General features: G+C 37.7%; 1 protein-coding gene across 2 annotated transcripts; it reads left to right on the top strand.

Moving 5' to 3' along the window:
- The first annotated feature begins 221 nt into the window (after positions 1-221).
- On the top strand, positions 222-17,019 carry impdh2 (IMP (inosine 5'-monophosphate) dehydrogenase 2). 2 transcript variants are annotated; one of them, XM_079238620.1, is made up of 15 exons: positions 222-665; positions 2,537-2,585; positions 2,722-2,823; positions 2,908-2,982; positions 3,407-3,613; positions 4,945-5,032; positions 5,153-5,352; positions 6,898-6,988; positions 7,950-8,045; positions 10,150-10,221; positions 11,720-11,863; positions 12,048-12,192; positions 14,275-14,418; positions 16,358-16,441; positions 16,669-17,019. In XM_079238620.1, the coding sequence occupies exons 1-15, from the start codon at positions 568-570 to the stop codon at positions 16,688-16,690; spliced, it is 1,617 nt and encodes a 538-aa protein (XP_079094746.1). In that variant the 5' UTR covers positions 222-567; the 3' UTR covers positions 16,691-17,019. The 2 variants fall into 2 exon arrangements, with proteins under 2 accessions (XP_079094746.1, XP_079094747.1); XM_079238621.1 differs by lacking the exon at positions 10,150-10,221.
- Positions 17,020-21,460: the final 4,441 nt, after the last annotated feature.

The following is a 21,460-nucleotide window of genomic DNA, read 5'->3' on the forward strand; positions in this document are numbered from 1 at the left end:
TATATAGACAACCTCTTTTAGTCTCTCATATTGACACAATATGGAGCACATTCAACTCTGTTGGATTAAAAGTTTCTCAGTAGCTTTATATTAAAACCATAGCTATTTATATACAAATGAAAATTACGTTTGTTGCGAAATTTAAAAAAAAAAAAAAAAAAAAAAAAAAAGGCACCGGATGTGACGTTGTTGCCGGATGCAAAGGCAAAGTGTCGCACGTGTCTGAAGGAGCTGCAGGCGGAACATGAGGAGCAGGAGTAAGATAGCGGAAAGATCAGTGAAACATAATTTCTGCACCCATCCCCTTGAGTTCAGCTTTTACGGTGAATGAGACAGACAGAAGGGGTCAGCTGTCTGAGCGTGTGAGGAGCAGCAAGACCATTACTGTTAGCTGACTGGCGGGAAGGAGGTCAAAACATTGCGCCAGGAAAGAAAGTTCTCGGGGTTTTTTTTTTTTAACCGGAGGTTTGCGTGACCAGTGTGTGTGTGTTTTGTTTGTTTTTCCGTCGTTGCCTTAACAGCCGGTTAAGGTAATTTTTCAGGAGTTGAGAGTTGTGATTAGATGTCATGGCCGACTACCTCATCAGCGGACAGACCGGTTACGTACCCGAAGACGGGCTTACCGGACAGCAGCTGTTCAACGGTGGAGACGGGCTCACCTACAAGTAAAAACAAAAACAAAAAAACACGCTGTCTCACACAAATTTCATATTTACTATAAACAAATTCATTAAAAAAAAAAAAAAAAAAAAAAAAAAAAGAGTACACATACACACATATGCCAAGTCATTACCTTTGTAACAGAAAAACTACATGAAACTGCTGTCATTGTACCACTTGTGGCCTATTGTTTTTTATGAACTTGATAATAGTCTGTGTGACGTTAGAGTTGTATGTTTGCTTTTTTTTTTCTTTTTTTCTTTTTTGCAACATTGGAAGTTTATTGCAGAAGTAATTACCCTTTAAACCACCAAACAAATATACGAAAAAGAAAAAAAAAACTTAAATACTGCATTGGACCAGTCTGAATTAGAGCCATTTCGGAACTAAAGGGGGCGATGCATTCTTCCAGCACGCATAATACACCTAAATTTAGATCCTGACATAGGCCTGTGTTATGTGGGGTGGATGGATATATCTCCTGAGTAGTCAATAATAGTAGTAATTAGTTGTAACTAATTCATCCTTTAAATGTAGTAATCTGACCTGTAGAATCTCTTTCCATATATCATGTATCTTATAATGGTAAAATAAAAATTCTGTGATCTTTCTTTTTGGTTATCCTTGACACTGTTTACCATTGTTTTCAGAAGTGTCTTGACTAAGGACAGCAAAAATATAATAACATTAGGTAGTTCATGTGCCCAAGTAGAACAGAATAACTTTTTATGTCAGTGTTTCAGCAGAACAATTAGAAATAGTTTAGCTCCTTTGGAATTTACAGTATGTTATCAAATACTATTTCTTGCATGTATTTCCATATGGAACTTGAGTTCCATTGAATTTATTTAGTCACATTATGGAAAAGATCTTAAATTTTAGTTAAGGAGTGATACGGTGAAATATCATGGGAGGGGAGACTCATAGTGTCTTATAGGCAAAGGCAGTTGATTTGTGGGAAAAGAGAGTGACCTTACACAGCCCGAGTGCAGCACTCTTGTTCAAATTCTTCTGAAATGGGGAACGGTTGTTGAGCTACACATTTCAAAGATTAAGGTATTATTTGAAAATTAGACGCTAATGAAGTTGTACCTAACCAGGTAGAGAAATGTAAATGGGTAAAAAGTTTGACACCGGGGCACATTTGCCTGATAAAAATGTGGAGCAAAGGAGGTCTCGTCTGATGAGATTTGGTGTGACTGAAATGCACGATACTCAAATAATCGCCATTTGTTCAAAATTATCTACACACATCACCTGTAAGTAGAATGTTCTCCAATTAAATGACATATCAGCTGTCACATATTTAAAATGGTGGGAAAAGTGCTATAAGCACCCACTTGGACCACATGATACACCAATATGAGTTGTATTATTGCCAAGTAACAGTATAATATTGAATGTGTGGAGGGAGTCAAGGAACCTGCTATGTTGCATTTAAAGTTGTACTTTAAAAAGAAGGTGATTACTGGTGATCTTGTTAGTCCCCTTTGCACATTTATCTCATCTGTGGTGAATGATGAGGTAATTGTCAGCACTCGGACGTATAGCAGCTGCTCTTCAATAACACCCCCTCCTGTTTGCACGTTTTTTCCCCTCCATTTAACATTTACTTATTACTGCTGCTTGTCCTCACTTCAAACCCACTTTTGCACCAGCAAAAAGAAAAGGAGTGAAACCAGTTAAAAGAATGACTCAACTGAAAATATAAGCAAAAAGGTCTGACTCTAGGCCTTTTTCCAGGGCTTGGATTGCGAATCAGTCCTTTCTTGTCTTGTTTGGGTAGTCGCGGCAGTTTAATTGCTAACGGTCTAAATGGTTGTTGCAACATCAAACATTTTTTTCACCCTAAACAGCTATTCTTTCTCTCCCTCAGTGACTTCCTTATTCTGCCAGGTTATATTGACTTTACAGCAGACCAAGTGGTGAGTGGAAAAATCAATTTACACACTCACAAGTCTGACTTTGGGGCAATCTTTAGTGTGGGGGTATGTAAGGTGACAACGAGGATCATTTTCTTAATTAAACTTAAGTATTCCAATATGTGTTTTTTGTTTCTAGGACCTGACATCAGCACTTACAAAAAAAATCACCATGAAGACCCCTTTTGTGTCCTCTCCCATGGACACAGTATCTGAGGCCAACATGGCCATTGCTATGGCGGTGAGTAGGACACTGAAATGCAGAGTTTCCTTTAGTAATGTCATTTAGTGTGGACATGGCAATCCTCACATGTTATTCTTTCAGCTAACGGGGGGCATTGGCTTTATCCATCACAACTGCACTCCAGAGTTCCAGGCTAATGAAGTTCGCAAAGTCAAGGTAGTGTTATGGACTATTTGTAACTGATACTCCTGAACGTATTATTGAATGTTTTATGTTCCTTATTTGCTTTTTTTTTTTTTTTTTTTTAAATTTTAACAGTAACTGTTTCCATTTCTTTCAGCTTTCCATCTTCTGCATGTTAGTGTCACGACTCCTCTCCATCAGTAGTTTCCTTTTAGTTCATTTTGATTATCTCCATTATGCATGATATTGTTGTGTATACCTTAAGTCTGAGTCTCTGCAACATTGTAGTTGTAAGATCTGGTAGAACAGTGTTTTATATCAGCTTCCCTTGCTCTTTAGCTGTAGAATGTAGGCATTTATTCTTTTTAATCCCGTTATTGCTCCATTATCTGCTGTCCTTAACTTTCCTACATCCCTATGCCCCCTTGCCCTCATTTCCTTCCCTCCCCCGTTGCAGCGATACGAGCAGGGCTTCATCACAGATCCTGTGGTAATGAGTCCCAACGAGCGAGTGCGGGACGTTTTTCAGGCCAAAGCGCGACATGGTTTTTGTGGTATCCCCATCACAGACAGCGGCAAAATGGGTGGCAAGCTGGTGGGCATCATCTCTTCAAGGGACATTGATTTCCTAAAAGAGGAGGACCACAACCTGCCACTTAGTGAGGTAAACAGTAATGTTTTTTGCCCCTTTCAATGACAGGAGCTGAGTGTGCCTGCTACCATGATGATATGTCAATGATAAATGTTGATATTTTAATTTGTTTTAACTAGGGGAGCTCAGAATCATAACTAATACAGAAATGGAACAGAATGTTGGGTTGAAATTCAGTATAATTTGCCATTTTGGCTCTTAAAGATCAATCTCATTTAAGAGGTGATCCTTGAACTCATCTGGTAACCAAAGTATTTAGCCTCTATTGCAGTTATAAGCTCTTTGAGGGACCGTAATGCCTCAATCCATCCATCCATCTGTCTGTCCAAACATACATCCATACTTCAGATGGCTTCCTTCACTCTTCTCAGTTCCTCTTTTCTTTAAAAATGTGTTCTCATTTGTCTTATAATGTAGATGAACTACTGAGTCTGTTAATAGAGCAGCGTAGCACTGATCATTTGCTTTCCTGACCCACATTTTTCTTCAGGATGAACTAGATCTTGTCCAGCAATGTTGCTTGGTCTGAATCTTGCTCTGGACCTCGATCATTTAGACTTTTGAGACTGTATTGTCCTCACTGTTGGTTATTGTGGTTTGTTTTTGTTTTTTTGTTCCTTTCACGTTTCATTTTAGACTAGACAAAAAAAGGGGTTCTTCTGAATAAAGAATGGTGATGACAAAGGTCAGATGCACCTAAACGTCAGACTGCTGTATTACTTGTGATATGATAAAGTGAAAAGAAAGAAGCTGAAGATAGAATAATATTTGTTCATGTTCACACAATTTTTGCATCACATGCTATATCAGTTCAGTAACAAAAACAAAATGAACAACTGATTTATATAAGCTTTTCCAACATCCTAAGATCTTATTAAATTTACTGGGCTAACTGATATATACATTTTATTTTAATTTGGGAAACCTTAGGTTAAAATGTAGCCTGATTACTCAACCATCAACTTTGAGGACCAAAGTCCTGTAGCTGTTTTTTTTACTTCTGCATTGTAAAGTCATCCCACTTTGGTTCTGGTTAAGCTGGTGTGAATTCACGTCAGTTAATCAGAAAGCATTGAGGTTCTGAGACTTGGAAAAGGCAACTGGTCCCAGTACTAGGACCAGAACTATAAAATTTCCACATGACTCCCATCCATTTATTTTGAACTGAAGTGAAACATATTGGAGAACCAAAAGTTTTTAAGGTTTTGGGCAGCTCTGCATCACCACAATATGAAAAATGCATAGAAGATGTGGCGAATAGATTTAGTTTGTTTTTCTTTTAAAGATTATCTCAGAAGGTTAACCACATCTTCTCAAAACTATTTTTGTTACTACCGTGACAGGTGATGACTAAACGAGAGGATCTAGTGGTTGCCCCTGCTGGAGTGACACTTAAGGAAGCAAATGAAATCCTTCAGAGGAGTAAGAAAGGTGATGAGGATGCTCTTGGTTAAAAAGTTGTTTTATTTAACTTTAATGAACATAGGTTTAAAGTTGGTATATGTAGCCTACATGTAGTAGTTGTGTTTATCTTTGTGGCTCTCTCTGCAGGTAAACTACCCATAGTGAATGAGGAGGGCTCCTTGGTGTCAATCATTGCACGGACAGACCTGAAGAAGAACAGAGACTTTCCTTTGGCCTCCAAAGACTCTCGAAAACAGCTGCTATGTGGGGCTGCCATTGGCACCCACAATGATGACAAATATAGGCTGGACCTGCTGGTGCAGAGTGGGGTGGACGTGGTTATACTGGTAAGAAAAACGTCTAAAAGAAGACAATGGTAATAATGCAGACAAGGAATCAACCTCATTCTTCTCAGTCTACATCATGAATGCTAAAAAGTTCCTGTTTATTAGGCTCAGTAAAGAGGGTATAAATCTCAACCTTAAAATAAACTCTGCTGAATCATGTATTCATGAACTATCTGCAGGAGGTAACCTGCCCATGCCAGTGTTAAAGCAGGAATATGACACTGTACTGACAAAATAGCCCAATTTAAACATTATATGACAGTTGATTAAGTTTGAACTTTATTTGAATTGTGACGTGATTAAGTTAAATTGCAAATTCCCACAACTGACCAATAAGGTAGTTTAGGTTTTTACATGTTCCGTTTCATTTAATGGAGTTGCTCAAAATTTTCTTCACGTTCAGATCTCTGCTAACATGTTGATGTTAATAAAACCTACAAATATTAAAGGGTTCAAAATACAACTCAGAAATGACTAGAATGTTTATAAATTCTGCTCGTTCAGCTTTGCTGACAAAGTTTGTGCTGTGACATTGGAGCAGGACCATGGACTGTATATAAAAGATGGAAGGATCGTCTGCTGGTTAAAAGTGATGCCTATGTGGAAGTGCATAAAACTGCAGTTTCCCCCTCATCCGGTAGGGGCTGCAAAACAGAGCAAATCCCCATAGACTCCCATGTTAAAATGGCCAACTTTACAGCCTGGTTTAAAAATCCATTTTAGGTTTAATAAATCAGGTTTACCATCATGACAACTGTGGGGGGAGTTTTTTTTCTTTTTTTTAAATGGGCGAGTTAGAAAAAAAAACTCGCCCGTTTAAAAGTAATTGAATCTCCAAGTTCAACATATTTAGGGGCGTGTCCTTTTGATTGACAGGTACCCAATCTCCTGCTTCAAGTCAGAAGAATGTAGAACAACCGCGTTTTTAGCCGGTTAACAACGTGACTTTGCTTTAGCCCGCTTACCTCCGTTAGCCGGTTAGCTCCTGTTAGCTCGGTTAGCTCTTAGCTACAGAAAGCTCAGAGTTTGTTCGATGTTAATCATTCACCATGACACACACAGCCCCTCTCTCAGCTCCACCTCTTGTCCCATATTTGTATTTTCCGGGCGAGACAACACGCATGCCTCTGCCAAGTTGCCGATGGTAGGAACCGCCCACCTAGCTTCAATTCAGCTCTTTAAAAACCTATGGCTGATACCACGGAGGCTCCGTCCATCTTTTTATAAACAGTCTATAAGCAGTACAATTGGTCCTTCTGTTCCTCATTGGAGTTGGACTGTTTCCAACTTCACCTCTTTGGTGGACGGGTTTGACCTAGAAAAAAAGTTAGCGCACTCAAATTTTTGTTCACGTGTGCCCTCTAGAGACATGTCCTGCCCTCAGTGCTTTGCCTTTTTGATTAGGATCAGTTTGGGATATAAACTCAAATTTAACTGGGTGTAGATTCTATAATCTGAATTCATTTCAAGATGGAACTTGCTTTTTAGTCCATGTATATAATAATGATTTGTGGATAATAAATGTTTTTTTTATTCTGCCAACAGGACTCATCTCAGGGCAACTCAATCTTCCAGATTAACATGATCAAATATATCAAAGAAAAGTACCCCCACTTACAGGTCATTGGAGGAAACGGTAACTATTTTACCTATATGCTGAAATAAGCTTGTATGAAATGGTATAACAGTTTTTCTTAATAGATCTGTGCTTCCAAGCAAAAGCTGGAAAGAACAATACAGAAAAACAATGGAATGAATGTTATTTCTGACATATTATCATATCATTGAGAAAATCTCATGCAGGGATCACCAATCTTGGTCCTTGAGGGCTGGTGTCCTGCAGGTTTTCTAAGTGACCCTGCTGGAAAACTCCTGTTTCAGACTCAGACAAGCTCTGTGCATGTCTGCTAAATACACATTGATATGAATCAGGTGTGTTGCAGCGGGGACACTTGGAAAACCTGCAGGACACTGGCCTTCGAGGACCAGGGTTGGTGATCCCTGATCTAAAGTATATCTCCTGCATTTGTTATTGATGGACTGTAAACACATCTTGAGTTTAACCCTTTCATGCATAGTGGCCATATAGTGGACACCTATTTACAAGCTTTTTTCTTGCATGTACATGAATGAGATTGGTATTTTTATAAATAAACTACTTCAGTGGATGTTAATGAGTCATCCAATACATTTCCACTCACTGGAGAAAAAAAATTGCCTTTGCAATAAATAGGAAAAGAAAATAATACAGCTATATTTTATTGAAGATTTACATAATGTAATCAAGATTAAATACTATTTCATACATATTTTATAGAATACATAAAATATGATAAATATTGATAAATTCTAAATATCACTAATAAACATAAGTATCATTGCATATGTCTGTAGAGGTAAAATTCTGTATTTTAAAAAATGTTCCATTATTTTTAATAAATGATGCATGAAAGGGTTAATGTTTCTTTGCTTACAAATCGTTGGAACAGAACAGTTGTATGAGCTTCCTTGATCCATTGATAAAGGTGATGTTCGTTTGTTGGTCATGTTGTCATTATGTAACTCTAATTGATTCTGTCTCCCCCTTTCTGTTGCAGTTGTTACTGCAGCTCAGGCTAAGAACCTGATTGACGCAGGAGTAGATGGATTGAGAGTGGGGATGGGAAGCGGTTCTATCTGCATCACACAGGAAGGTGAGTGACTGATTGCCAAATTCTGCAGCTGCCAACCATAGCACTATCTTTCCCATACATCACAGATCTCTGCCAGTGTGGAGCCTGTAAACCTACAGTTCAAAGAGGGGAAAGAAAATGTTGGGGGTGCATCTAAAGAAAAGAAAAGAAAAAAAAAAGCACCTAATTTTTTTTGTTTTGATGAGACATCAACCAATTGAACATATTTGACATTGTGGGAAAATTTTCAGCAGGGATCCTACCCTCTCTATTGTCTTGGGTTATGATAATGTTGCCCGTTTTGATCCTGGAGCTATGTTTTTAGCCTCTTTTGTCTTAACTTTTTTTATGTCAGGAAAGTTGTGAAACATAAAAGCAAGAACTGGTTTGGGTTCAGTGTGTGCAGTTTGACATTTGTCTTAGGAATATAAAGTCCTAGTAGAGCTGGGCGATATATCGAATATACTCGAGATATCGTGGCTAGTCCCCTGTGGGATATAGAAAATGTCTATATTCGTCATATTCGAGTAGCCTTTTGTCACCGGTTGTTTTTAGCTGTGGGCGGGGTTTTCTCACTCCTCATCGACTCTCTGCACCGCTTTGCACGGAGAATTAAAGCAAGCGCACCTAGTTACGTACATAACGTGAGCTACGTGCTACATCATGAGAGGCAGCGTGTAGCAGCTCTTCTAGCAGAGAACTCCGGTAGCAGTAGCAGCGCGAGTTACAAAAAATGGAGGAGGAAGAATTTGTTCCGAAGAAAAAAAATTGTATACCACAAATTTATTCCATCATTTGAAAAGTCACCCCCTAGAGCACAAAGCTCAATTATACAATAAAGAACTTTAGTTTATCATTTTATTTCTTACTGCTGTTATGCACTGAACAAAATGTACACTTGAATTTATATTATTTTCATATGTTGCATTTATTTCATCACGCAAAGGCACTTTATTTTGTTTTAAAATTACATGTTTCTGCCACTGCTTTAATTGTTCAATAAATACGATTTTGATCAATTTGCTTAGTTACAATTTCATCCTTTTGGCATGAACGTTTAAAATCACCGTATGCAGTTTGAACAATTGTGTTTTAATGTAGACACAAAATCATCTGATGTGATTGTATGCACCAAAGCATTAATTCAAGGCTAATGAATTAAGCTAAGTATCGAGATGTATATCGTTTATCGTGACATGCCATAAAAATATTGGGATATTACTAAAAGGTCATACCGCCCAGCCCCAAGTCCTAGGATCTAATATTGTCTATTTTTATGCAAAATGTCTGATTATGGCAGTTGACATATAGTCAATATTTTACTGTGCAGTTATTGTTGTCAGTCTTTTAAAAAAAATTTTTAAAAAAAGCTTTCAAGACACATTACAGAATTTTTGCCATTTTTCCCCATCACGTGCCCCCTATTGACGGCTAATTCAACATCCATCTTGCATCCCAGCTGACCTGTTAGCGCTCTCCAGCCAGCAAAAAACAGTCTTACGATGACTCTTGTTATGTTCCTTTCTCTCTTTTAATCTTCTTGCATTTCTTTGCTAAATCAGCGACGTTGTGTGTTCAAAACAGCTGGTTCCTTACTTTGCCACGAAGCAAAATGTCTTGTCTCGGATTAAAAGTTGTGTAGTGTGATTTCTCAGCCTCAGGTCACTGCTGGGTAAGCAGCGGATGTAGAGATGCACATGATAAAAGTTACTGTCATTGAAGAAGTCTGGGACGCAAAGGTTTAAGGTCAAAAAGTTACATAATCTGTTTTAAATGTGAACTGTTGGCTATCAAAAACAATATTGTTTGACTTTAATGCATTTTGTTTTGAGCTTGGTTCAAATTTTTAATATCAATTGGCTGAATTTTGGTGTTGGTTTCAATTAGTGATTGCATTCATTGTTTCTCAAGTGTTACGTGTCTTTGACCTTTAGTTGTGTCCTTGTCTTTATCGTCTTTTCTCAGACACTCAGCGTTACTTGTTCCTGTTTATTCCTTTCTTTTATATTTCTTTATTTTTATTTAAAATCTTCTGTCTTCCTGCTTTCTTCTCTCTTCTGTCCTTCTTACCCTTTAAAAACCTTCCCCCTATCTTTGTTTGGTATGTGTTTGTGTCCATGTCCAGCTCCCCTCAGTGTACCACCAGCTATAAAGCTCCACAGCCCCAAAACCCCAACCACTGTTACGGGATACTCCAGTAAGTTTCCCTGCTGGCTTGTGCTGAGCCTTGATTGGCTCCACTATAAGTGTCCCTCCCCCTTCACAGCCTGCTGCATTGATTGGGTAACAGCTTTGCATCTGTAGATGTAGGCTTTGAGAGCTGAGTTTTGGGGTTTTGGGGTTTATTCCTGTGTCCCTACTAATCTGTTAATCATTTCTAAATCAATCATTCTCTCCCTTTGGCCACTTTGACTAACTTTTAGTCTATTAATCTGATGATGTCAGCAGATAAAGTCTCTCATACTTTGTGGTTAGATACCAGACTAAAGTCCAAACGCTTGTGCCGCTTTGTCAGCCCCTCATTTCTACTCATTATGTCTGGGTTGAAGTCACTTCTCTCATCCATTTCTAGCACACATTCCTGATTTTGAGATTATCAGGTGAAGGTTGCTGAGTTACATAACTTACAGCCACAAGGTGTCCCTGTTTAGCACATGTTGCTGTGGTCTCGGGGGTGGCTGAATTTTTGTTGTTTTTTTTTGCCCCATTTGTCAGCTTTGCTGAATGATTTAAGTGATTATCAATGATAATTACAATTTTGTGTGAAGAGTTTTAAAAGCAAGCTGAAATTGTTTCAACATTTCTCCTGATAAAAGAAATAACACGTTAAACTGGAATGGCACAATCATAGTTTTTTTTCTTTTTAAATTTATTATATTTCTTTCACAACGCAGTTTGATAACCAAAACTGTATAGCAGCAGTCCTGTCTGCAACAGTATTGTTCAGGTTTGTAACAGCCTTATTGGGCAGCTGCACTTTTATATGTTGGCTAAATCTTGCATAGACTGCTTACAACATTTCCTGTCTTAATCAAGGCAATCAAATCAATTGGAAGAAATTTAGGAACATTAGTTGCAGCTCTGATTTAACTACAAGCAAAATTAGCTTATTGATAATAAAAAATGGAGTTTGGATAATTATGTTGTTGGCATTGTTATAGTGACTGATTTATTAGATTTATTAGTGAGACTCTTGCATGGTGTTTTCCTTAACTTGCTGTCAAAACCAGTGGTTGTATTTCGCTAAACAGAGGCAGGTAGTTCCTCTGGGTTGGGCTTGGAACATTATGGTTGTGTGATATTTCTCTGCTGAGATGACAATTTTAACTTCCTCATTCTGACATTTGACATTTACCAAACAACAGAAATACTTGAAGCCTGTCTGCTCATTCACTTTTTTTTCCCCTTCCAATTTTTTTTGTCAGCATGTTCTCAATAGTTTTTTTTTTTTTTTTTTTTAAATTAAAATATAATCCAGAATCAAGATTCGTTTCTATTATGGAGTGTTACTGAAGTAGAAAACAATACAGCCTGTAAAGAATGAACCCTGTAGACAGTTGGCAAATAAAAATATCAGAGATCAACACGCTAGTAGAGATGGAACATCTGGACAGGCCGCATTCACAAGACTCAACTGTTCAGCTTTATTTGTATACTTGAATAATCCTCCTCTGTCTCTCTTCTCACTTCAACAGTGCTGGCATGTGGCAGACCCCAGGCTACAGCAGTCTATAAAGTTTCAGAGTATGCTAGGCGTTTTGGTGTTCCAGTAATAGCTGATGGTGGGATCCAGACAGTTGGACACATTGCAAAAGCTCTGGCACTGGGAGCTTCAACAGGTACGAATGGTTTGGATGAACCAGAGTTAAAATGCTGCATCACTTATTTCAGATTTAACTTTAAGGTATGTAGGAAACAAGCAATGCTCATTGCATATTTTAAGAATTCTTTGTTAAACCTACTTGCGCACAAAATATATCTAGCTTTCACGAAAATGTTTCAGAATTTTTTATGTGTCCCCAGTGATGATGGGCTCTCTTCTGGCTGCCACCACCGAAGCTCCTGGTGAATATTTCTTCTCTGATGGTATCAGACTGAAGAAATACCGTGGCATGGGCTCCCTGGATGCCATGGACAAAAACTTGGGGTCTCAGACTAGATACTTCAGGTACAGAAATGCAGTTATACAAACGTTTTACTCTTAACTCCGAGGTTCCACTGAACACAGATGTGCTGCAGCGCTGCTCCGGCAAGCTTTCCACCTGACATCTTATTCCACTAGAGTAGCACATCTCTGTCGCCGTCAGATTCTCAGTACATTATATCACATTATGATTACGTCATCAATAGTTGGTGTAGTTGTAGGCTTTACTGTGAACAGTACAGTAACCAGCAAAGAAGTTAGCCTATTTGGCCAGTTTGACCCGTCTTACGTGGTGACAAAACGATACAAAACTGCAGTTTTCTACCTCCAAGATAAATGTCTTGTTGACCACGGTGTGAAGTATCGAATGGGACCCTCCCTCACCTGATGGCATGGTGGCGCTGGTAAAGTGGAATTGTTAAAGTTTCAGAGTGAAATACAATCTAAAGTCTGGATAGGTAGTCGTTTACTAAGAAAATCATCTGGATCCATTTTTCGGTTCATCGACTGACTTCCTGCCTGAACGATCCGCTCTGCTCTAGATTGACATGGTTCAATGCAGAAAAAGTGGAAAAAATAGAACCACCATGTATTTAAGTAAAGCCGAAAACAATGGTGCTTCAGAAATGAACTGCAGCGCACCTGGTGGAACCGCTCCGATTGACATGAGTATCCCTGATCAGTTGCATTCAGTGGAGCCGAATTGTTACAGTCCTTCATAGAATCGAGCAAAACTGCTAGAAAATCTAATCCTTATCATTTTTTTTTTGTGCCTTCTGTGGTAAAAATTTAACCCACCAGAGGAGAATAGAGTGACAATCAAATTGCTCTTTATGAAGAAATTTGGTCACAGCAACACCTTTACATTAATACAGTACACTGTTTTGGTTTATGTAGCCAACATCATTACACATCTTGATCCGCTAAGTGGGAGCACACAAGCTATGGAAGCTTCTCATCTTTCAGAGAGCAACAGAATGATTCGGGCTTGCAATAAAACTGCACTTTGGTCTTCCATACTTCCGGTGCATGCTTCTACTCTGTACATTATGGTGGAAGAAAAGTGCCCAATAAGATTTCTCTCACTAGGTGTGTTTTCATTACATGTAGAATTGCACAAAAACTAAAGATCACAATAAAAAAACGTGAATGGAAACTCCTACATTTCAAAAAAGTCTCAAATATCACAAAAAAGGTTTTATGCTCTCTTGAGGTCAGACGTTTCGATATAGAAACATTTTGCAAAAGTGTAATGGAAACACTTTTTTTGCATTTATGTGTCCCTGGACATGACGTGGGGGGTCATGACCAGTTCATTTCCGATGAAGATGGCGCGACTCGGAACAAACGACAGCAAATTTCAGAGTTTTAGAAAAGAAAATCTTGGAGAAAAGCTTTAAAAAGCAGTGTCAAATTCCCCACGGTAAATAGAATACCCCGAAACAACACTACATGGCTACCTTGCATAAGCTTCAATTTTTGTGAAATTTCGTTCCTCTCACGAGATATGACAAGACTTGAGGCTAATGCACTAAACGCTGTTCAATGGAAACACCCACGAATCGTACTTGCTGTTTGCTGAAATGTTCAAATATCAATTTTATTTTGCAAAAAAATGCAATGGAAACACAGTAACATGTCAATTTGCCTTCGTCACAGCTGCTACTGCTGGCTTGGAGATGCAGCCCAGGGCTGGGCGATATGACCGCAAATCAATATCACGATTAATTAAACAGGGTACCTCAATTACAAGTAATTAGCAATTAAGTATTTTATCTTCAGCCCTCATAGCTAACAGAATTTTATTTTGCAAATATTTTCATCATAGAAGAGCACAGACTGACAGCATGTGAAAGGAAACAGTTGAAATATGTGTGGTCATTTAATTTATTTTTTTTAAATATAAAAGAAAAATCAAGTTAATCAATCATTATTTCTCAATGTTGGTTTTGATTAATTGCCCAGCCCTAGCACAATCACTTTACCTTTTTATTTTGTATCCATTCATTATAGCTTAAAAACAGAAGTTTAAGCCACAATGTTGTCATATGCTGTGTGAAGAGCGACCAAAGCAAATCAACTACATTTGTTTTGTTCTTTCCCCAGTGAGAGTGATAAGATTAAAGTCGCTCAGGGCGTCTCTGGAGCAGTGCAGGATAAAGGTTCCATCCACAAATTTGTCCCGTACCTGTTGGCTGGCATTCAGCACTCCTGTCAAGATATTGGAGCCAAAAGTCTCACACAGCTCAGGTAAAGTTGCAAACATTATAGACATAAATGCAAATTACCAAGAGGTTTTAATGACAGTTGCAAATATTTAAGACCAACTCTGTTTTGTATAACAGATTTTTTCTCCTCCTTTCCTTAAATCTATCCTGCCTTCCAGTTTCTTTCGTGTCATTTAGATTTTTCTGACCCTTTTTGAGGGTGTTGGTTGTACATCCTGCCTGACAGTTGGGAATCTGTATAAATTACTTATTGAGAGGAGACCCCGCAGAGGGCATTCTTTTTAACACTTTTTTTTTCCCTCTTTGGTGTACAAGAGCCGCTTAAAGGGATTATTATCTTCACCAAAGAGGTTATATTTTTTATTGGTGTTTATCTGTTTGTTTGTTTGTTTGTTTCTGTTCAAGATAATTAAAAAAGTTATGGACAGACTTTCATAAAATTTTCAGGAGTTGGAAATGTGAAAAGGAAAAACTGTTTTAATTTTGGTGATGACCTGGATCACGGTGTGGATGCAGGAATTTTTTAAAGGATTCTTTAACATTTTGCTTGGCAGAGGATTGCGCTCTCAGAGTGCTTTTCTACTTTCCCTCTGCCTTTCCTTCTGTGTATTTGTGTTAAGGACTTGGAGAAGCCAGTGCAGTCCATGGCAGGTCAGAGCACTGTGTTTGGTGAATCAGAATGCAAAGTAAATTTGTTTATATAGCTCATTTTCTACCCAAAGCAACCCAGTGTGCAGTTTATCATCAAAAGAATAGAGAGTTACATATGATACTGTAGTCACCATTCAGAAAGACTCCTCTTAATTATAATCAGTGTAAAGTAAAAGCTGTTAAGACCCAATTTAATATAAGCAGGGTTTGAAGCAGACTTTAGCTTTTTTATTAGCTTGATTCAAATATTAAGAAAATAAATCTGGGCACCGATTCTCCTTGTTATTCTTTGAGCATCAGTTGTTTGGCACACAGAGTGAGTGTAAAGATCTTCAAACCCATTTATGTCCCCTCTTGTTTCCTGATAGGTGAGTTAAAGTTAAAAGTTCCTCTGAGAGGAAGCAATGAGAAGAGGAAATTTTCATCACCCAGATCAGCTCGGTCATGAAAAGTTTCATAGCAGTTTATGTGAAGGATATAGTTCTGCATTAGACATGGAGTCTGTGTAATATGATCCATGTTGCCACACCGTTTCAAAGAGAAACTAAAGAACTTTGTAATGGGGAAGTGACTTGATGCAAAACTTCCCAATAAAGCTCTTTTAAGGTTTGAGTTGTTCCAGGTGGTACAAAACTCTGGGTTTTCCTGACTGAAAGCTCTACGACGGCTGTTTGCTGAATTTAACTCACTGGTTTATGCAAGTTCCTAATGGTTGTGTATATAGGAAAATGGGCAGAATGCGGATGATTTTCTGTTAATTAACTTACAAGAAAAGCAAATATTCAAACTGTTCATAATGATACAGACTAAAAATAACATATATTTTCCCTGGGCTGCAGCAGGTTACAGGGCCCTCTCTCTCCACAGGAAATTCAATATAAAGTGCAGATGTATCACATTTCTGAAACCACAATGGAAACTGACTTGTGGAAGTCCTGGAAACCAGTGGTGTGGTTTCACCAGCTTTCATTTTTACTTTTGCCTTTGTTAGCTTTAAATTGGATATATTCAAGGGGTTGGTGCTGTTTGTTGTCCAAAATGTAGCTTGTAGGGTTTTTTTTTTTTGTTTTTTGGCTTATTTTTCCATAATATTTAAATCTGCATCCAAATATGTCACTGAAAATGTTATTTTTTATTTGGAATAAGACCTACCAAACCTGACTCTCACAGGCTGCAGCTGAGTTATGTGTCTTCCTAACAATTTGTATTTAGTAGAGTTAGATAGGCTCAGTTTTCTTACCATTGTATTTAGGTTAAATTGTTTAGTTTTTATGGCATTGCGATTATAACAGCGTTTTTCTCCCTCTCAGAGCCATGATGTATTCTGGAGATCTGAAATTCGAAAAGAGAACATCATCTGCTCAGATGGAGGGTGGAGTCCACAGTCTTCACAGGTACACCTCGTAAAACAAAAAAGTGTTTCTGCACATTTTAGCTTTGTTTTGCCTGGTTTCCTATTCTATTGTCTTAAAAAAAAAGTTTAGTTTCATGTCTTTACCACAGCCACCACCTCACATTTAAAACTTCCTCTTAGCTGGCAACTGGCTGTCTTAGCAGGAAACCTCAGACAGCACAATGGATGGTCATGTGATCTGTCCTCTGATGCTTCTGTTTCCTACAGTTATGAAAAACGTCTCTTTTGAGAAGAAGACGGCTTCAGATGGAGAAGACAAATGCACACTACTTGCCAGACCTGGCCAAGTCCTCTACATACTGAGCAAATGTGAGACATAATAAGACATCAGTTCACTCTTACTTCACTCTTCCAAGGAACTATCTGTCTTCCTGGCAGTCTCATCTATGCATTGTCTGTTTAATGTAAATGTATGTGTTCTGGGAAAAACAACATTGACAAGTGCATGTTTTCAAATGGGGAAAAAAAATGTCATGTTGCAACGTCTTCAGTGTTCTGCTCTGTCTGTTTTTAAAGAAAACAAGTTGTCAAACAATAAAAGCTTATCTTTTTATCCTATGTTGTCCTTTGTTTTTTTCTCTTTTGGTAATTGAACAATTCTGTTAAATCTGAAATGATTTGATTTAAATTCTGAGAATTGAATTGAATAAAATTGAATAAAATAATCTTGTCTGACACCCTGAAGTCATCTTATCAGCAAGATTTTGTTACTGGGCTCTCATTACCTGGAAGGAGACACTCCTACAAAGACTTGCTGCAGCCTGTAGTAGTCGGAGACTCTTCCCAGCAAAAACCAAGTACTCTCTTTAGCCAATACAGATTATTACAGTCAAGCTGAAGTTTGTAAAGTAGGCTCTCTGAAAAAATCTTTACAATTAAGGCACTTCAGTTTTTGTTGCTTTTTCCATAACAAATCCCTTTTAAAATTTCGGATGAACATTAGTAAAGCTGAAAGAGGGATTAACTCTTTCATGCATTAATAAAAAACTGCATCATTTTTTAAAAATACAGTATTTTACCTCTACAGACATATGCAATACTTTTTTTCGTGATATTTAGAATTTTTCATAACTTAATTTATTTGAATGTATTCTATAAAATATATAATTATTTTATGTAAGTCTTAAATATAGCTGTATCATTTTCTTTTCCTATTTATCGCAAAGGCAAACTTGTGTAATTACATTATATTCAGTTATATCACACATTTATTTATTCTCTGGTGAGTGGAAATGTATTGCGTGGCTCACTAACATCCACTGAAGGGGTTTATTTACAGAAATACCATTCTCATTCATGAATATGCAAGACATCTTGTAAATAGGTGTCCACTATATGGCCACGATGCATGAAAGGGTTAATAAAATTTATGAGAAACTGCAGGCAAACATTTAATTGTTCACAGACCAATATAGCATTTTCACCTTCGCATTTTCAGTTGAAAGGGAAGTAATGGTCCCAAATAAACCTTTTTTTTTTTTTAACAGGGAAAGACTTAGGATAAAGTGACTGGATTTTGCATCAGTGTCACCTGGGATACAACTACAAATAAAAAGAACTATAAAGCTTTCCGAAGATTAATGCACAAAGTTTGTGGGCAATTCCACATTAATTCCGTGTCTATTTAAGATGTGTAATGGTCTTGTTTCAGTCTGGTCAGTCCACACCTGCAGCGCTACTGGCACATGCATGTCACGCCACTACATACAAGCAACCACCTTGTTTCCACCCACCTCAACTGATCTCCTGCTCCAGGTCTCCTGGGAGGATCAAGCTCTTCTCTGAATCCACCGGACTTTCCAGGCTGAACCCAAATGGACTTAATGGGAGTTGTACCGTCATGCTCCGTTGGTTGCACCTGTCCAACATCATCCATCTTGTGGCAAGCAGAGGTTTTTAATTAGCACAATGAAAGAGTCCATTTACAGACAACAATTAGTATGACGGAAAGATGAGGGTTTCACCAGTGAAACAAAACACCAGTCCCTGAAATATAGTTTAACAAAGCCAGATGTGACTTGAACCACCAGTTCTCGCTTAACTGCCAGGTAACTACTAGTGTAAATAGCACTAATATTTACCCAGGAAAGACTTAGTGTTGGTTAGCATATAAAGTAAGTTATTTTTTGAAAACCCAGCTGATGAGGTGATGAAGACTGTAGACCAAAATACAGTAAACTAAGTGCCACGTCAATTCATAAACCACATTTTAGGATGAAACTTACAAAATAAGTGTTGTAGGAAACCTAACGGGAAGGTCTAAGGTTGTAGGACTGTTAAGTCCTGTTAATCAGGACTCTGTATTTTCAGACCGCGTCTTCCTGGCGCGGCCCAGAGTTACATGACCTTTTTTTTGCCCTCAACCCCCTATGATCCTATTGTATCTCTGTTCTTATCTACTGTAAGGCAGCGCTGTAATAGCTGCATGGCCTGAGCTTAGCTCGGTTCTGCTTTGCTCTTTTGTCATGAATGTTACATGTTTGTATGTCTGACCTTGGACGAGCTGACTTGAACTCTGAATTTCCCCTCGGGGATGAATAAAGTGTCTTTGATTTGATTGATTTGATTAAGTTAATCATTTAAGGGCAATGACTAAAAGCCTGGTTATTGCCAGCTTTTATTGTAAAGTTATTGTTTATTGTAAAGTATTGTAAACGATCAATATGACTGATCTGGGAAGCAGCTATGCTTTGGGAAAACTTATTGAATCATCAATCCTGGATGATGTGCATTCCGTTTTTGCTTTTTCATTCAGTAGAAATAAATAAATCACATATATAACAGAAAACTTAATTTGACACTTGAATATTCTGGTTTTGTAGAACTTAAAGAAGCTGCAATTTGTTAATTATTAATTCACTAATTAGCCTATTTTCTAGATCAAGTAGAGGAAGAATTATAGAATAAATTAATTAGAAGGGGAAAACAGACATTTGTGCATAGAAAGAAGTTGACAAGGTGAATAACAAATGCCAGCAAAGTACAAACCGAGCAGGAAATAAATCCAAATGGTGTCAACTGAGAAAAGATTATAAAAGTCTTTCAAAAGAATAATTCCACAGAAGGTGGCTACTGATATTGTTTTCCCAGTAAGTCATGTCTGCGGAGAGAGTACAAAGAAAATGGGAAAGTTGTAAAAGAAACACAAAACAGGTCGACAAGAAGAGGATTTCAGAGTTGGGGAAAAAAAATGCATAGATATTAAATAATGTGCAGAAACAGGAGTTTGTTTTCAAGCAAACTAGGAAAAATCAGCCAAAGAAAATGGGATTTACAAACAGTACAGTTAACATAAACCATCACCAACACCTGAACAGAAGAATTCTGGGAAACCGTGAAAAACTGAGAAGCAGCCATGGAAAATCACACACTTTTATTTGGCGGGTTGATGTCAGAACTTTTGCTTTGTTACGGGTCAGTTAAATGTATAAAGAGGATGGCCTGAAAACTTCTTCTTGACTGGCTGGTAAAGAACGACAACAAAAGTTATAAATTTCCAGTGAAAATATCTCTAAACCAGTCTGTCCACTGCCTGTCAGGACACATAATACTGTTAAAAGACAAACAAGCTGCGGCATCTCCAACACTTCTGCCAAACAACAGAAAAGACCTTTTTCCACAGGACGTGTAAAAGTAGGTAAGCTGACATGTCAACTTTACATGATCACTGAAACAAAATGAAGTTCCTTCGATTAAGATACCTTCTGTGAATCTGAACGAAAGATAACTACTAGCTGTCTTTCTCAGCGGCAGCAAAGCGAGTCAGACACTTAATGACCAAAAGCAGGAAAGGAGGAGTTTTGTTCGCTCAGGAGAAGTGAAAGTGAAATTAATCTGTGGAGTATTTAAAGAGGAAGTTTGGACTCTCCGAGCTGCTGGCAGGCAGGACTGCAGAGGACGACACACTGCTCTAAGATGCTGGTGAGATAGAAACTGTTTCTTACTATTCAACCTTTATCACATATTCATGCAGGTGTAGAGTTTAAAGTCTCTCTCCCACAGCTTCTTTTGTTGTTTATCTAATGTTTCTGCTGCTTGCTTTGCTTCTTAGTGCTGGTCGTTGATCCACTTCTTTATTGTTCTTATTTAGAATGAGTGTCTCACTGTTTTCATTTAACAATATTAAATTAAAATGACTTTAGTGGGGTTTTTGGCCCCTGATGCCTGTTTTATTTCTTACAAAACTAGACAAGCTTATGTGCTAAAGTGTAAAGGAAAAACTGAAAGTATATATTAGAGCTGCTGTTCTTCCATGTTATCTTCCTGTTTTTCTTTAGGCTCAAGTACTGAATGGTTTCAGGCGACTTTAATTCATGCTTCAATAGACATTTCAAACAGTAATAAAATGTAAATTTTCATGTTTTTTCTCATGTATCTCCTTTACATTACCATCAGTTCTTCCTTGTAAGACTGGCGTCCCATACAGCCTTGTTTACTTTCTCTTCTGTCTCGGACTAGATAACACAACAGGTTTTTCAAGAAACAGGTCCAATTTACTACACAAGGTATTTTCGAACAGACTGTAAATGAAAGGTCAACATTCTTCTCTCCAACACATAATAGAGTGAAATATGGCAAAACTTAAGATAAACAAAAGGTTACCAAAAGTTGGTTTTAGTTGTGCTCCACCCCCTTCCTACATATTCATTTTTTAAGGGGAAAAAAATAGTTTTTTTTCTCATTCACAACTACATTCCAGAAGAAATGTGACAAGATGCATCAGTGCATTTTTCTGCTGCTTTTACTCATGCAGAGTGTAAACTGAAGAGGAGTCACTTCTTTGGTATTTTGTTCAGACAAATCTGCCTCCTGAATCAGTTTGTTGTGTCTTTGAATGAATTTTCAAACATGGAAAAATGTATGCACCATAAAAATAAATGTCTAATTTTTATTTAAATAAATTCTAAATGCTCTCTAAAGTGCTTTCAAACATAGGCTTAAACTTTAAAACTACTGAGAATTAACTAGACATGATACTTTTTCTGTTATCAGTGTTTGC

This window comes from Telmatherina bonti (assembly GCF_933228915.1).
Source record: "Telmatherina bonti genome assembly, chromosome: 4".
In the NCBI taxonomy this organism is placed as follows: domain Eukaryota; kingdom Metazoa; phylum Chordata; class Actinopteri; order Atheriniformes; family Telmatherinidae; genus Telmatherina; species Telmatherina bonti.

What these genes read in the sequence shown, in the direction of transcription:
- impdh2 (XM_079238620.1), top strand. Translation starts at nt 568, where the DNA reads ATGGCCGACTACCTCATCAGCGGACAGACCGGTTACGTACCCGAAGAC. An exon ending in ACATGGCCATTGCTATGGCG is followed by an intron (nt 2,824 to 2,907) that starts GTGAGTAGGACA and finishes TTATTCTTTCAG; the next exon opens with CTAACGGGGGGCATTGGCTT. An exon ending in AAAAGTCTCACACAGCTCAG is followed by an intron (nt 14,419 to 16,357) that starts GTAAAGTTGCAA and finishes TCTCCCTCTCAG; the next exon opens with AGCCATGATGTATTCTGGAG.